General features: G+C 41.8%; 1 protein-coding gene across 2 annotated transcripts in view; it reads right to left on the reverse strand.

Annotated features, from left to right (window-relative positions):
• Window positions 1-16,608, reverse strand: part of tbc1d32 (TBC1 domain family member 32) — a 150,212-nt gene that overhangs the window by 118,232 nt on the left and 15,372 nt on the right. For both annotated transcript variants that reach the window (XM_033021187.1, XM_033021186.1), the window contains exons 5-9: window positions 11,639-11,710; window positions 10,988-11,113; window positions 8,385-8,463; window positions 1,583-1,686; window positions 1,425-1,486 (exon numbers count right to left, since the gene is read on the reverse strand). In XM_033021187.1, the coding sequence (XP_032877078.1) occupies window positions 1,425-1,486; window positions 1,583-1,686; window positions 8,385-8,463; window positions 10,988-11,113; window positions 11,639-11,710 (443 nt within the window). The remainder of the gene's footprint in view (window positions 1-1,424; window positions 1,487-1,582; window positions 1,687-8,384; window positions 8,464-10,987; window positions 11,114-11,638; window positions 11,711-16,608) is intronic.

The following is a 16,608-nucleotide window of genomic DNA, read 5'->3' on the forward strand; positions in this document are numbered from 1 at the left end:
GTGAAAAACATACAATATTATTCACCCCATTTTTTTCGTACGTGACACATCAAGCAATATTTTCAGAAAGTTTCCACAAGCAGAATATTTCAATGTTTTTTTATCGGTCAGAATACAGTGCCCTCCATAATGTTTGGGACAAAAACTCATCATTTATTTATTTGCCTCTGTACTACACAATTTGAGATTTACAATAGAAAAAAATCACATGTGGTTAAATTAGTTTAATAAAGGCCATTTTTATACATTTTGGTTTCACCATGTAGAAATTACAGCTGTGTTTATACATAGTCCCCACATTTCAGGGCATCATAATGTTTGGGACACAGCGATGTCATGTAAATGAAAGTAGTCATGTTTAGTATTTTGTTGCATATCCTTTGCAGTATTTTGTTGCATATCCAATGACTGCTTGAAGTCTGTGATTCATGGACATCAACAGCTGCTGGGTGTCTTTTCTGGTGATGCTCTGCCAGGCCTGTATTGCAGCCATCTTTAGCTGATGCTTGTTTTGGGGGCTAGTCCAATTCAGTTTTTCTCTTCAGCATATAAAAAGCATGTTCAATTGGGTTCAGATCGGGTGATTGACTTGACCACTCAAGAATTGACCATTTTTTAGCTTTGAAAAAACTTCTTTGTTGCTTTGGCAGTATCTTTGGGATCATTGGCTTGCTATAGAATGAACCGCCAGCCAATGAGTTTTGAGGCATTTGTTTGAACTTGAGCAGATAGGATGTGTCTATACACTTCAGAATTCATCATGCTACTACCATCAACAGTTGTATCATCAATGAAGATAAGTGAGCCAGTACCTTCAGCAGCCATACATGCCCAGGCCATAACACCCCCACCATCATGTTTCACAAATGAGGTGGTATGCTTTGGATCTTGGGCAGTTCCTTCTCTCCTCCATACTTTGCTCTTGCCATCACTCTGATATAAGTTAATCTTCGTCTCATCTGTCCACAAGACCTTTTTCCAGAACTGTGGTTGCTCTTTTAAGTACTTCTTGGCAATCTGTAACCTGGCCATCCTATTTTTGCAGCTAACCAGTGGTTTGCATCTTGCAGTGTAGCCTCTGTATTTCTGTTCATGAAGTCTTCTGCAGACAGTGGTCATTGACAAATCCACTCCTGACTCCTGAAGAGTGTTTCTTATCTGTCGGCAGGTGATTGGGAATTTTTCTTTATTATAGAGAATTATGGAGTACAGAGGCAAATAAATAAATGTTGGGTCTTTGTCCCAAACATTATGGAAGGCACTGTATCCTTGGTAAAATTTTATTCAGATATAATTAAGTATACTGCTATCCACTGTATGATAGATGGTTAATTTTAATTATTAAGCATCTAATTAAACAAGACATGGTCTAAAAAGTCTCGCATTTCGTCTGAACTGCAATATCATTTGTTTTAAATATATACTTCTCTGGATGACGAATCCAGAAGGATGGAACTTCTTTCTGAAACTCATTAAGAAGACGAAACTGTAAATACAATAATATTTTATTATTTAAAAAAAACTTCCACTAAATTACAACTACTGTTAAATACAGGCATTCAACCTGCACCAGAAATGCTACCTTTTTAAGTATCTGTACAGCATCAGGACTTGTTATATCCATGCCAACGGAAAGAGTGGAAACTGGCATTTTCTGTGAAGTAAAGCAGGATTCCAAATGCTTGGCTACAAGAAAATATATAGAATTGCAATCAATATATTACCTATATATTATGAAGAAAATTATTAAAGCTAAACATACTAGTAAACCACATGGCGATATTTCAAATTTTAGTTAAATTAAAAATTATGAATGAAACGTTAAAGGGGACATTGTTTCAGGCCATTGAAGTGAAAGTGTGAAGCGAAAGTGAAAATGTGGGCTATCAGGAAAGTTTCTGGATATTAAAAGATTTGTCAAAAAGGATGGAAGGTGAGATTCTTCCATCTAAAACACAAGAAATCCCAACAGGCCCAGTATTGGGAGTGTTGGAAGGCCCAGTATTGGAAGTTCAGTCAGTGAAAGTAAGCATGCAGGTACAACAGGCAGTGAAGAAAGCTAATGGCATGTTGGCCTTCACTGGACATACTGCAGTTGTACAGGGCCCTAGTGAGACCGCACCTGGAGTGTAGTGTGCAGTTTTGGTCTCCTAATTTGAGGAAGGACATTTTGCTATTGAGGGAGTGCAGCGTAGGTTCACCAGGTTAATTCCCGGGATGGCGGGACTGACATACCATGTTATAAGAGTGGGTCGACTGGGCTTGTATTCACTGGAATTTAGAAGGATGAGAGGGAATCTTATAGAAACATATTGTAGATTGGTTTATGCATGACAACCAATCATAGTAGACTAGCATCACTAACCCCACCCTTCTGTACCATTTATATTAACACCCACTTCCTGTACTGATCAGTCTTGGAAGCGGTTATGATGCTCTGACAACTAACAACCTGCTGTACCGCTATAGTTTGAATGCTGATTAAAGATGATCTTGGATCTTAGATTATGTGACTCAGTTGTTTACACATATAAAATTCTTAAAGCTTTGGACAGGCTAGATGCAGGATAAATGTTCTCAATGTTGGGGGAGTCCAGAAACAGGGGTCACAGTTTAAAAATAAGGGGTAGGCCATTTAGGACCAAGATAAGGAAAATCTTTTTAACCCGGAGAGTTTTGAATCTGTGGAATTCTCTGCCACAGAAGGCGGTGGAGGCCAATTCACTGGATGTTTTCAAGAGAGAGATAGATTTAGCCCTTAGGGCTAAAGGAATCAAGGGATTTGGGGGGAAAAGTATAAACGGGGTTCTGATTTTGGATTATCAGCCATGATCATATTGAATGGCTGTGCTGGAACGAAGGGGCGAATGGCCTACTCCTGCACCTATTTTCTATGTTTTGATATATCCATAACTTACTCATAAAATGTCATTAATTGAACTAGATTAGAATATACCAGCTACAAAACAGGCTGGTAGCTGGGTGTACGTCAAGACTAACAATTCCACGTTCCACGTCTAGCCCTGCTGGAGGGAATAGACAGGTACTGCTGACAAAAGAGTGCCTGCATTCTCTGCATGAAAAGTGCCTTTTAGTTCTGTTATGCCAAAAGATAAAAAAACTAAACGGGTTGGGTAGCTTACATTGTTCATTCAATGTAACGGAATGAACATTGAATCCTCCAATTTAAGATAGCTAACCTACTAACAATCCTCCCCCTTTCTCTCCAGCCCCTCTTCCCTCTCTCGTCCATGTCCCACCTGGATTCGCAATGATTTCTCCCCTTCCACCTACATTCCTTCTTCTGCCTTCATAATTCGCACCTCTTCTTACCTTATCTCATATTACTTGTCTTTTCTTCTCTGCTCTTTGTCCCACCATATGCCTATCAGAACCTACTCCCCTGACCGCTGTCACCTGTACACACTTGCCAGGTTATGTGCTGCCCCAAACTCTCATCCAGCTTTCTCTCCACTCACACCACAGTCTGCAGGGTCCTGATCCAAAACATCACCTATTCATGTTCTCCTGAAATGCCTGGCCCACCAAGTAACTCCAGCAATGTGTGTCGTTTGTTTTCGTAAACCAGCATCTGCAGTGCCTTATGTCTCCAAAGAAGCTTTGCATTTGCATTTCAAAAAAACATGCCGTGGGATCCACACCTGAGCACTTAAAAGGTTTTCAAAACCTATTTGCTTGCTTAACATGCCATCACCTCCATTCCTTGTAATGTTGGAATTATTGGGTGAGATGATTGACAAGCATAATAGTCAAATTGTTTACCTTGGCATTTTGAGGGGTTTTTTCTGTTATTAGGTTGCTGATGGAAGTGCAAAATGATACTCACAGGAGTGATACAGGGAATAAGAGGTTATTTTGATAAAGATATACAAAAAATAGGGCGCAACTAACAAAGATTAAATAAAGAACAAAACAGTTAAGGACATAACTGTTCAACCTGAGTTACATCACTGTAGCGTTATTTAACAGACAATGGATATCTTTAAACAATAAAATAGAAAAAATAAAAAGCAAAACAAAATGAAATTAAATAAATGGTTCCAGTAAACACCAACTATCAGCAGAGTACAAATGATCCAACTTATCTATTTATTTATTGTAATTAATAGGATTGTAAACGATTAAGTTGGAGTCCTAACAGAATAAAACACTAAGAAAACTATACTATTGTACTGTGGTGAGATAAGCAGAAAGGGGTTTTAATTAACCAGATATTTTTATAAAATTCATTGTGAGGTAAATCTCAGCAAATTATTGGAAACACAATAATTTTGTAAGAAATATATTTTTTACAGCATTATGAAGGTATAAAGGGACATATTTCGCAACTTTGAACACAATACATTTACTCAATTGGTTGATACAAATTGTAGACAGAATCTCATATATTCATTTCTTTAGTTCACTAATTAAGTAATTGAAGTGCAGACTCTTCAGAATTATTTTGAATAACACATTCTGGAAAATTTACTGTGAACATATTTTAATTACTCATTGTACAAAGATTTTCACACTGGGCTTCTAATGAAAATTTGCAGGCATTCAAGTATACAACAATCCGACTGGGTGATCAAACCTGCCAACAAGGGAGGTGCCATGGTAGTCTGGCGCTCTGACCTCTACCAATCTGAGGCCAGGCGCCAACTCTCAGACACCTCCTCCTACTTATCCTTGGACCATGACCCCACAGACGAGCACCGGGCCATTATCTCAAGCATCATCACTGGCTTCATCGCTTCCGGCTCCCTGCCCTCCCAAACCTCCAACCTCATCGTTCCCCAGCCCCGCACGCCACGATTTTATCTTTTCCCCAAAATCCACAAACCTGACTGTCCTGGCAGACCCATTGTTTCTGCTTGTTCATGTCCCACCGAACCTATTTCCACATACCTCGACTCCATCCTATCCCCTCGGGACAAATCCCTCTCCACCTATGTCCAAGACACTTCACACGCTCTTCGTCTCCTCCATGACTTCCGTTTTCCAGGCCCCCACTCCTTCATCTTCACTATGGATGTCCAGTCACTCTATACCTCCATCCCCCACCAGGAGGGTCTTAAAGCCCTCCGTTTCTTCCTCGACCGTAGAACCGGTCTGGTAAGACCATATCTGGAGTATTGTGTACAGTTTTGGTCTCCTAATTTGAGGAAGGACATCCTTGTGATTGGGGTAGTGCAGCGTAGGTTCACGAGATTGATCCCTGGGATGGCAGGACTGTCATATGAGGAAAGGTTGAAAAGACTAGGCTTATATTCACTGGAGTTTAGAAGGATGAGGGGGAGTCTTACAGAAACATACAATTATAAAAGGACTGGACAAGCTAGATGCAGGAAAAATGTTCCCAATGTTGGGCGAGTCCAGAACCAGGGGACACAGTCTTAGAATAAAGGGGAGGCCATTTAAGACTGAGGTGAGAAAAAACTTTTTCACCCAGAGAGTTGTGAATTTGTGGAATTCCCTGCCATAGAGGGCAGTGGAGGCCAAATCACTGGATGGATTTAAGAGAGTGTTAGGTAGAGCAGTAGGGGCCAGTGGAATCAAGGGATATGGGGAGAAGGCAGGCATGGGTTATTGATTGGAGATGATCAGCCATGATTACAATGAATGGCGGTGCTGGCTCGAAGGGCCGAATGGCCTCCTCCTGCACCTATTTTCTATGTTTCTATGTAACCAACCACTCCCCGTCTACTAATACCCTCCTCCACCTAGCAGAGCTGGTCCTTACCCTCAACAACCTTTTCTTTGACTCCTCCAATTTCCTCCAAATCCAAGGCGTAGAAATGGGCACACGCATGGGCCCCAGCTGTGCTTGTCTCTTTGTAGGGTACGTCGAATGATCCTTGTTGAAGGCGTATCGTGGTCCTATCCCCGAACTCTACCTCCGCTACATTGACGACTGTATTGGTGCTACCTCCTGCATCCATGCAGAACTCACTGACTTCATCCATTTCACCACTAACTTCCATTTGGCACTCAAATTCACCTGGACCATTTCCGACATCTCCCCACCATTTCTCGACCTCACCATCTCCATCGCAGGTAACAGACTACTGACCGATATCTACTACAAACCCACTGACTCCCATGGCTATCTGGACTACACTTCTTCCCACCCTGCTTCCTGTAAGGACTCCATCCCCTACTCCCAATTCCTCCGTCTACGCCGCATCTGCACCCAGGATGAGGTGTTCCAGATCATTCTTTAGGGAACGGGGGTTCCCCTCTTCTATTATAGATGAGGCTCGCACCAGGGTCTACTCTATATCCCGTAGCTCAGCACTTACTCCCCTTTCCCCTACTCGTAACAAGGACAGAGTCTCCTTGTCCTCACCTTCCACCCTACCAGCCGTTGCACGCAATATATAATCCTCCGACATTTTCGCCACCTCCAAAGGGATCCCACCACTGGCCCCATCTTCCCATCTCCTCCCCTTTCTGCTTTCCGCAGAGACCGTTTCCTCCGTAACTCCCTGGTCAATTCGTCCCTTCCCACCCAAGCCACCCCCTCCCCTGGTACTTTCCCTTGCAACCGCAGTAAATGCTACACTTGTCGCTTTACCTCCCCTCTCGACTCCATCCAAGGACCCAAGCAGTCGTTCCAGGTGAGGCAGAGGTTCGCATGCACCTGTTCCAACCTCATCTACTGCATCCGCTGTTCCAGATGTAAACTGCTCTACATCGGTGAGACCAAGTGCAGGCTTGGCGATCGCTTCGCCCAACACCTCCACTCAGTTCGCAATAACCAACCTGATCTCCCACCCCCCCCTAATTCCGAATCTGACCTTTCTGTCCTGGGCCTCCTCCATTGCCAGAGTGAGGCCCAGCGCAAATTGGAGGAATAGCACCTCATATTTCACTTGGGTAGTTTACACCCCAGCGGTATGAACATTGTCTTCTCCAATTTCAGGTAGTCCTCGATTTCTCCCTCGTCCCCCTCCCCTTCCCAGCTCTCCCACAAGCCTACTGTCTCCATCTCTTCCTTCCTTTCTCCCACCCCCCCGACATCTGAAGTAGGGTCTCAACCCGAAACGTCGCCTATTCCTTCGCTCCCTAGATGCTGCTTCACCCGCTGAGTTTCTCCAGCATTTTTGTCTACCTGCTGTATTACTCCAGTACTTTATATGCTTTACTGAAAATTACACTTTAGGGAAGGAAAATTAGTAAAACATTATTAAAAGGGGAGTTAATGGACATGCGATACAGAATAAGTTACAGGGATAGAAGAAAATAATGCAAGGGTAAAAGGGGCTACCACGAATCTTCTGCTGACATGATCCAGGTGGGCCAAAAGCCCTCCTTCTACATTATTGTAGATAAAAACTCAAAAAGAAAAAGGCCATAAATATCTGAAAATGATTCAACTTATTTTTTTAAGTATTGTGACTTAACTAGGAACCAATGAAAGTAAAGTGAACAGGATTGAATGCAATATATAATGCTTTTGTTAACCACATGACTTGGAGAGTAACCAGAGGAGGATAAGCAAATTGTTAAATATGGCGATAATAAAAATTTGGATCAGGGTTTCAAGTGAGTTAAAGCACAGATACGGGCAAGCAATGTTACGGAGGAAACCAAATTGAGCTAAATAATGTCATAAATAGGTCAATGGTGATCATTCTAGGGGTAATTATTGCAATAATTTCCAAACGCTCCGGTTCAGGTTGTGATAATTCATAGAAAGATGCAAAAGCATAGAGTCGAGGTCTATGGAATGCTTTACATTGGTTCCTAAAATATTGGACTTCCCAATAATCATTGGGAAATAATTTATTTGTCTAGTACTGACTGTTAGACAAACAATTTAATAATTTCCTCCTCTTGTTCTTACATGGTGCATTAGTTTTCTAATGAAATAGTCACATTGTGCCCAGAGGTTCTGCAATGCAATTCTATTTCTAGCCCAAGGTCAATTTCGATATGTACAATCATGGCACCCAGCATCACATCACTAATGCATCCCTTAACAATGTATGTTTTTTAACTTACAGAAAATGTGAAAAGCAAATTATGGGAATGTGCAATTGCTTCAACTAATCAGTTAATGTGTATCTGCAATTAGAATGAAATAATAAATTACACTGAACATCCTAAAGTTGACCAACATATGTAGACAATCAAATTGGAACAATAAAAACATACTAAATTATTTAATCTGTTCAATTCCAATTCAGTTGAGCACCAAATGATACAATAGTTTTGTGATGCTGGTGCATTAGCTCGTTAACATTAAATTGGCTTCCAGATGATTTCAAGAAGTATTTCCAAGAAATATACAATACATTAATAATCTCAGATGGGTTACATATTTCTACATGGGATCAATTCTCTCAAAAAAATTGCAATAAATGTTTAATCCATACCCAGGCATGTGTAGATTTCCCTTGAAATGCTAAATGTTGATGATGAGAATGTTTTTGCATAGAACCGAAGGCCTTTATCCTAAAGAAAATGAGACATTATTTTTTTTTATGTATTCCACATCTTTTCTTTACATGTAATACTTTAATAAATTATACCTTCCAAAAATGAATACTTCAAATTTACTTTTGACCACTAGACAATGATAACATGACAACATTCGCAAGTTAAAGATGTGGGCCAAGAAAGCTGCATCATTTTTCTAGCAATAGTCACTTTCACTGCACTTTTTCCAGAAAGTTTTGAAACAAATAAAACTAAATTCATCAGCATCATTTCCAAAACAGTGCTCTGCGCTTACTTATGCAATACCACTTTACACAATGTCAAAGTCAGGGTCATCCTCACTCAGAAGTCTTGCCAGAGGATGCTCTTCGGCTGCCTCTGTTGAACTATGCCCCATGACACCTTGCCGTTCACTGCAACTTTGCCACAGTCAAAAGAAACACTTATGCCAAAGAGTGCAAGCTGCAATGTTTGTGAAATTCAAATTTTACAAACACACTTGTGAGGGCATTTGATAGTGATTCAAATGAGGTCTCTCAAATCCTTACAGATAACTCTTGCCATCAGTGCTACATATTTCTCTTGTTTTTGTTTCCTGATCTGATTAATGTAAAATCAGTTTTCTTTTGCATATTTCCTCTGGCACCTCTAGCCACCTAATTTTGAGCAGCAACCTGATGAAATATCTTGCTACTATGATAACTGGGATCACTGATTGTGTCTGTTTATTCAAGAGAGAGAGTTATGCTTATAATTGCAAAGTGATGTATCTAATGCTAAATAAAGCTCAGTTTGAGCTTTCAACATTACTAGAAGTTTGTTTCAGGTGTGCTTCAGATTAAATATGGTTGAACATTTTGACAAAAACACATTAGGCCATTACAATGCTTCAACAAGATTTTGGTAAGATGGGCGTCAGAGTAACAACACTGCACAAACATGCACTAAAGACGGTAAACACTACAGTAATGCCAATTGATTTTTCTGTGCAAAGTTTGTTTTGTGGGCATTGTGCAAATATGTTTTTATGAACATTGTTTAAAAAAAACTCTATCAAACCAATATATGTGATAGGAAATTGTGATTGCTGAAGATGCCAATTTCTAATATTAAAATTTTCACTTACTATCGAAATATCTAGTGTTTTTAAAGAAAAATCGTGACATGAAATGTAATTTTTTCATTCCCTCTACTGATGCTGCCTGACTCACTGAGATCATCCAGGCACTTTTTTGCACAAGATTACTGCAACTCACTTCTCCTTGGCATCAGCTCCACCTACATCAACTGACTCCAACTGGTCCAGAACGCAGCCGCCCGACTCATCACCCACACCAAATCCTGGCATCACATCACTCCAGTCCTCAAACAACTTCACTGGTTTCCCATCTCCCACCGGATCACCTACAAAATCCTGGTCCTCACCTACAAAGCCCTCCACCATCTGACCCCCCCCCATATCTCACTGACCTCCTCTCCCCCTACCAACCCTCACGGTCCCTCAGATCCACATCAGCCGGTCTCCTCTCCATCCACAAGTCCAACCTCCGCAGTTTTGGGGACAGAGCCTTCTCAAGGGCAGCTCCCAGGCTCTGGAACTCCCTCCCCCAACTGATCTGCAATTCCATATCCCTCACCATCTTCCAGTCCCGCCTCAAGACCCATCTCTTCACCTCTGCCTATCCTTAGTCCCATGTCCCCCTCTCTTTTCATCTGTGCTTGAATTGCCTCATATTGTGTTTTGAATTGAATTCTGTCTTTAATTTGTGTACTAGTCATGTCTCCACTATTTATTTCATTCCGCTTACATGTTTTTCCTCTACTTGCTAAATTTTTGTAAGGTGTCCTTGAGACTCTTGAAAGGCGCCCATAAATAAAATGTATTATTATTATTATTATTATTATCTTCAGTTTCTTATGTCTACATTTCTAGTGTGTTTGACTTCAGGTTTCACAAACGGTTCCAACCTGTTTTTCAAAGCTTTAACACATCCCTTCATTTGCTTTCTCTAACTGCTCTCATTAACCTGTTAACCAGACCAATGTGTAAATGTTAATTCACCCAGAGAACATTGGCTTCATCATAATCAGAAATATTCCCTTTGTTCCATCCAACTGTACCCGCTCTTAATGCAACTCAAAACGAATTTTCATTCTCAATTTCATAGTTCTAAAGAAAGGTCTTCGACATTAAATATTAGCTCCTTGTCCCTTTCCAGAACTGCTGAGTGTTTCCAGTTTTCTCTGTGTTTATTTTCTTAATTATGTTGTGGTATAGTTCACTGTCACTTCTGAAAACTTATTGTTATTATGGGGTGGAGACATACATTACCTTTCACATTTTTTATATATTTAAAAGTACGTTTGTAACACTTAAGCTGCTTCAGCAAGAGAACGAGCCTAATAGATACTATAAAATATGCCACAAATTACAGTAATTAATCAAAAAATGCAGTGTTGACGTATGAAAATCTTACAATTCCCGATTTAATAGCACTTTCAGCGTATAGTAAATTGTAAGTATATTTTAGCTTATTACACTCAATGTAGAGTCTGGATCTGAAAGAGCTGCAGCAATGTATTTGCAAAGAGTTCCCCAGTATTCACAGTTCAATACATCAGATGGAGGAGCACAGCATAGAGTGTGCAAGGCATCCTGGCGAACCTTGAAAAGAAAACTCGGTTGAATCAATTTATTTCATCAAAGTGAATCAAATTAACTGTAACTGTTAATATCAGCATTTATGCCACCATCTGTATAGAATGGTTAATTTACACTTAAAAGAGCACGATCTTAATAAAAAGACAGGTGCCTTGTCCATTGTACTATATATGCTGAGGCCAAGTGAACATATAATTTCAACTTCAAGTAGCCCTGACTTTCCCTCTCTCCATCCCCTCCCCTCCCCCTTCCCAGTTCTCCTACCAGTCTTACTATCTCCAACTACATTTTATCTCTGTACCGCCCACTCCTCTGACATCAGTCTGAAGAAATGTCTCGACATGAAACATCACCTATTCCTTTTCTCCAGAGATGCTGCCTGTCCCGCTGAGTTACTCCAGCATTTTATGTCTACCTTTGAATGCATAATTTGTTTAGACTACTCTTCTACTGTCAGTGTGACACAACAGTATTTAGGAAATATTGATATCCTCTATAATAGTGGATATCCAATAATGATGCACTCACCTCCATTGGCTGGCCAGGATCCATTCTTTCTATTAAAATCTGCAATTGTTCCTGATTCATAAATGTGTAGCTCTGCAGTAAAACAATGAATTATATTTGACACACTTAATGGCAATGATATATGAAGGATTATAGTTGACAAGTCATTTTCAACAGGATAACAAATAGCCAATATAATGAATCAACACAATTATCATCAGGGTTAAATGTGACATTTAAAGCTGGATGTACAACAACTTTTATTTATCAAATTGTTGCATTATTCCATTCTTATGGCCAAGTATTACTCCAATCATTCTATAAATCATCAACAAATTATTCAGTGAGTTCTGAACTAAAATTTCTTAAATCTACAAAGAGATATCAATAATCTATCTATACATAACTAAAACTCTGATCTTGTATCTTCCGGTTTGGCAATCATTCTATTTGCGCAAAAACAGTATGCGATAGCGCTATGATTTTTTGCCAGCTTACTCACCGTTCTCCTGTGCTGCGATTGCACCGTTTCTGTCCGATCGGTGGAAGCTGGTAAGAGTTATCAAGATTTAAAAATCTTAAAAACCGCGCGTGTGCAGATCAATTGCCTCCCCTGCCATTCAGCGCCGCGCGTATTAGTCACTTCTACTGGCACTCCGCGGGACGGTCCGCCCCTTCCTGTGCCATCGCATCTTTACTGTAGCTGCGGGAGGCTCTGGATGGCCGGCGGAGATCTCCAACCGGACACAATTTTTGGAGGGAGGGACCGGAAACGGTCCGACCCAGCCCGATCCAGATTTTCTCTCCTGTCAATCACGCCATGAAGGCCACGCCCCTTCTGGTGGGAGCGGGAGGGATTATAAAACCTGGAAGTGTGGTCGTGGCTCAGTCTCTACAAGATGGGGGAGGAAGAGGTCACGATTCGCTGTCTTTAGTGGCCTTGCCCCCTGCTTGAAATGGTATGAAACTGCACTTGAATTTGGTGGCCTTGCACCCTGCTTAAAATGGAGTTTCAAGGAATAGCCATGAGTCAACTGCCAGCCCACCAGCCGTGAGTGAGTGAGCTGCCAGCACAACAGGCTTGAGTGACTGAGCCGCCAGCCCAAGAATCCATTCAGCCCACAATGTCCATACTAGCCCTCTGGAAACCAGTCCCTTCAGCCCACAACACCCATGCTAGCGCTCCAGAAAGCCCCCCCTCCCCCACTGGCCACCAATATTGGAATTGGTGGAGAGGTGGAATATTGCGTTGGGGGACCAGCCCTCCCGTGTGATGCTGAGTCTAGTACTTACTTAAAATAATAAAAACAGAGAAGGGACAAGATAGACTGCTGGCGAGGTGGACATTACGGGTGCCACCCAGTGGTACCCGGAGCAGAGGATTCTAAACTAATGTCCCCCCACCCCTCCACACCGGGTCCCCCTTTGTTCTCCCACTGTCCCTAATGGTGGTCCCCCACACCGGGTCCCCATTGTCTTCCCCTCCCCCCTCACGTTCATCGATCTCGAGGTCCCCGTGCCGCCGAGGCCCACGTTGGCAGGCAGTGACTAGTGGGGTACCGCAAGGCTCAGTGCTGGGACCCCAGCTATTTACAATATATATTAATGATTTGGACGAGGGAATTGAATGCAACATCTCCAAGTTTGCAGATGACACGAAGCTGGGGGGCAGTGTTAGCTGTGAGGAGGATGCTAGGAGGCTACAAGGTGACTTAGATAGGTTGGGTGAGTGGGCAAATGCATGGCAGATGCAGTATAATGTGGATACATGTGAGGTTATCCACTTTGGTGGCAAGAACAGGAAAGTAGATTATTATCTGAATGGTGGCCGATTAGGAAAAGGGGAGATGCAACGAGACCTGGGTGTCATGGTACACCAGTCATTGAAAGTAGGCATGCAGGTGCTGCAGGCAGTGAAGAAAGCGAATGGTATGTTAGCATTCATAGCAAAAGGATTTGAGTATAGGAGCAGGGAGGTTCTACTGCAGTTTTACTGGGCCTTGGTGAGTATTGGAGTATTGTGTACAGTTTTGGTCTCCTAATCTGAGGAAAGACATGCTTGCCATAGAGGGAGTACAGAGAAGGTTCACCAGACTGATTCCTAGGATGGCAGGACTTTCATATGAAGAAAGACTGGATAGACTCGGCTTGTACTCGCTAGAATTTTAGAATTTAGAAGATTGAGGGGGGATCTTATAGAAACTTACAAAATTATTTAGTGGTGTACAGGCTAGATGCAGGAAGATTGTTCCCGATGTTGGGGAAGTCCAGACCAAGGGGTCACAGTTTAAGGATAAGGGGGAAGTCTTTTAGGACCGAGATGAGAAAACCATTTTTCACACAGAGAGTGGTGAATCTCTGGAATTCTCTGCCACAGAAGGTAGTTGAGGACAGTTCATTGGCTATATTTAAGAGGGAGTTAGATGTGGTCCTTGTTGCTAAAGGGATCGGGGGTATGGAGAGAAGGTAGGTACAGGATACTGAGTTGGATGATCAGCCATGATCATATTGAATGGCGGTGCAGGCTCAAAGGGCCGAATGGCCTACTCCTGCACCTATTTTCTATGTTTCTTTGTTGCCGCTGAGGCTCCCACTGCTGCCACTGCTGAGGCTCCTTCGGCCCAGACAGGCCTCGCCATCCGGCTCCTCGGGGTACTCCCGCCGCGCTCGCAGCTCCCCGGGACACAATCACAATGCCTCCATAATCACAACCCTACCACTTTCAGAACCCTGCGGTGCAATCCAATTGACTTACCCAGGTTCAGATATTTCAGCTTCTAAAGCAACTTCTCTTTAGTAATAACAACTCTGCTAATTTCTGCCCCCTGACATTCTTGAATTTCTGGTGTCTCATGCTTTTTCTCTCTTCTGACATTTCAGATTTGATTTGTCTTCTCCCATTTATCCCACCTTCAGAAATAGCTTTACAATCCTCTTTTACTTCATTCTTTTCCAAGTTCCAATTCTGAAATATTCTGTTCTGCTTTCTGTGGATGCTACCCAATCTGTTTAATATTTCTGACATTGCATGATGTTACTTCAGTATTTCCAGCAACTGCAGTATTTCAATGTTACAAATTTTCAAGATGTGTCAATATTATTCACATTTACAAATGTGATAATTGAGTTTTAATCTTCTAGTGCTTTCTGCTCTGCCACATTTGAAAAAGCTATGAGGAGAATACATGATTAGTTTTAAATTACTGCAATGAGCTTTTTGAAGATCTTCTGCAACAAGTGCTGTTCGATTATAATCAACATTTTGCTGCCTGCTCAATTATTTCTATTCACTGGCTCACCAGCCTGCAGGAAAGATGCTATTAACCTGGAAAAGGTGTAGAGAAGATTTGTGAGGATGTTGTCAGGACTCGAGGGTTGAGTTATAGCGAGAGGTTGGGCAAACTAGGACATTTCCTTAGCAGACTGGAGCCTAAGGTTGATCTCATAGAGGTGCATAAAATCATTTGTCCCAGGGTTGGGAAAATTAAGAACTAGAGGACATACATTTAAGGTGAGAAGGGAAAGATTTAATAGGAACCTACCAACTTTTCCATACAGAGGCTGGTGGGTATATGGAAAGAGCTGCCAGGTGAGGCAGTTAAGGCAGGTACAATAACAACATTTATAAGACATTTGAACAAATACACTGATAAGAAAAGTTTAGGATATTGGTTAAACAAGGGCAAATGGGACTAGCTTTGTTGAGTATTTTGGTCAGCATGGGATGTATCTCGCCAAAGGGCCTATTTCTGTGCTGTATACGTACATCCATGGCTATATTACCCATTCCGAGATATCCCGTCTAATTATAAGCCATACCAAACTTCTCAAATCATTTACCAAATAACCCACCCAGAACATTTTGCCAAATAACTCATCCCCACCATCTCTTTGGCCACACTTCCAATCAATTCCAAACTTTTATCCTCTCTCCTCAATTTCCAGCTCAAATGCCTGTAGAGGTGGTAGATTACAAAGGGAAGTGTACATGTTTATACGTGTAAAGCTATTTTTTTCAGGTAGCATTTCAAAGACTGAAATTCTAGCACAACACTCAAATTTCCTCTGTGGCACCATTTTAACTTTGGTTGCTAAGTACATTAAGTAAAACGTTCCATGGTACTTAATAGATGTATTTTCAAACATTATGTAGTGACCTCCTAATGAGAAGGAAATCACCCATGTCATTTTTAAAAGAGGATGGGGTGGGGAGGGGGGTTAAAACCAGGTGCAGCAAGTAGCCCAAGCAGCAATGTAAAGAACTAAGTTAAAAGAAATAGGACACAGAAGTTGAGAATTAAATCAGGGCAGGAGGGAAATAGATGGAGAGAAAATTAGGAGAGACTTGAGACAGAAAAGAGGAAGAAAGGTAAGAGGTGATTATTACTTGGAAAATAACCACTTACCCTTTGACTCCTTCCACTTCCTCCAAGTCCAAGGCATAGCTATGAGCACCCGCATGGGCCCCAGCTATGCCTACCTGAACTTTGAACAATGTTCCAGGCGTACACTGGCCCTATCCCCGAACTCTATCTCCGTTACATTGATGACTGCATCGGTGCTACCTCCTGCACTCATGCAGAACTCATGGGCTTCATCAACTTCACCACCAATTTTCATCGTGCACTCAAATTTACTTGGACCATCTGCAACTACTGCAATGTAATACTGTACTAGATCTCCAATCCACTGTATCCGTTGTTCAAGATGTGGACTCGTACATCGGCGAGACCAAACATAGACTGGGCGATCGTTTCACAGAACACCTTCACTCAGCCCGCCTGAACCTACCTGATCTCTCAGTTGCAGGACACTTCTCCTTCCCATTCCTGCACAGACCTTTCTGTGTTTGGTCTCCTCCATTGTCAGTGAGGCTAAACACAAATTGGAGGAACAGCATTTCATATTTTCCTTGGGCAGCTTACAGCCCAGCGGTATGAATATTGATTTCTCTCACTTCAGGTAGCCCCGGCATTCCATCTCTCTCTCTC

The sequence above is a fragment of the Amblyraja radiata genome, chromosome 5, assembly GCF_010909765.2.
Source record: "Amblyraja radiata isolate CabotCenter1 chromosome 5, sAmbRad1.1.pri, whole genome shotgun sequence".
NCBI classification, from domain to species: domain Eukaryota; kingdom Metazoa; phylum Chordata; class Chondrichthyes; order Rajiformes; family Rajidae; genus Amblyraja; species Amblyraja radiata.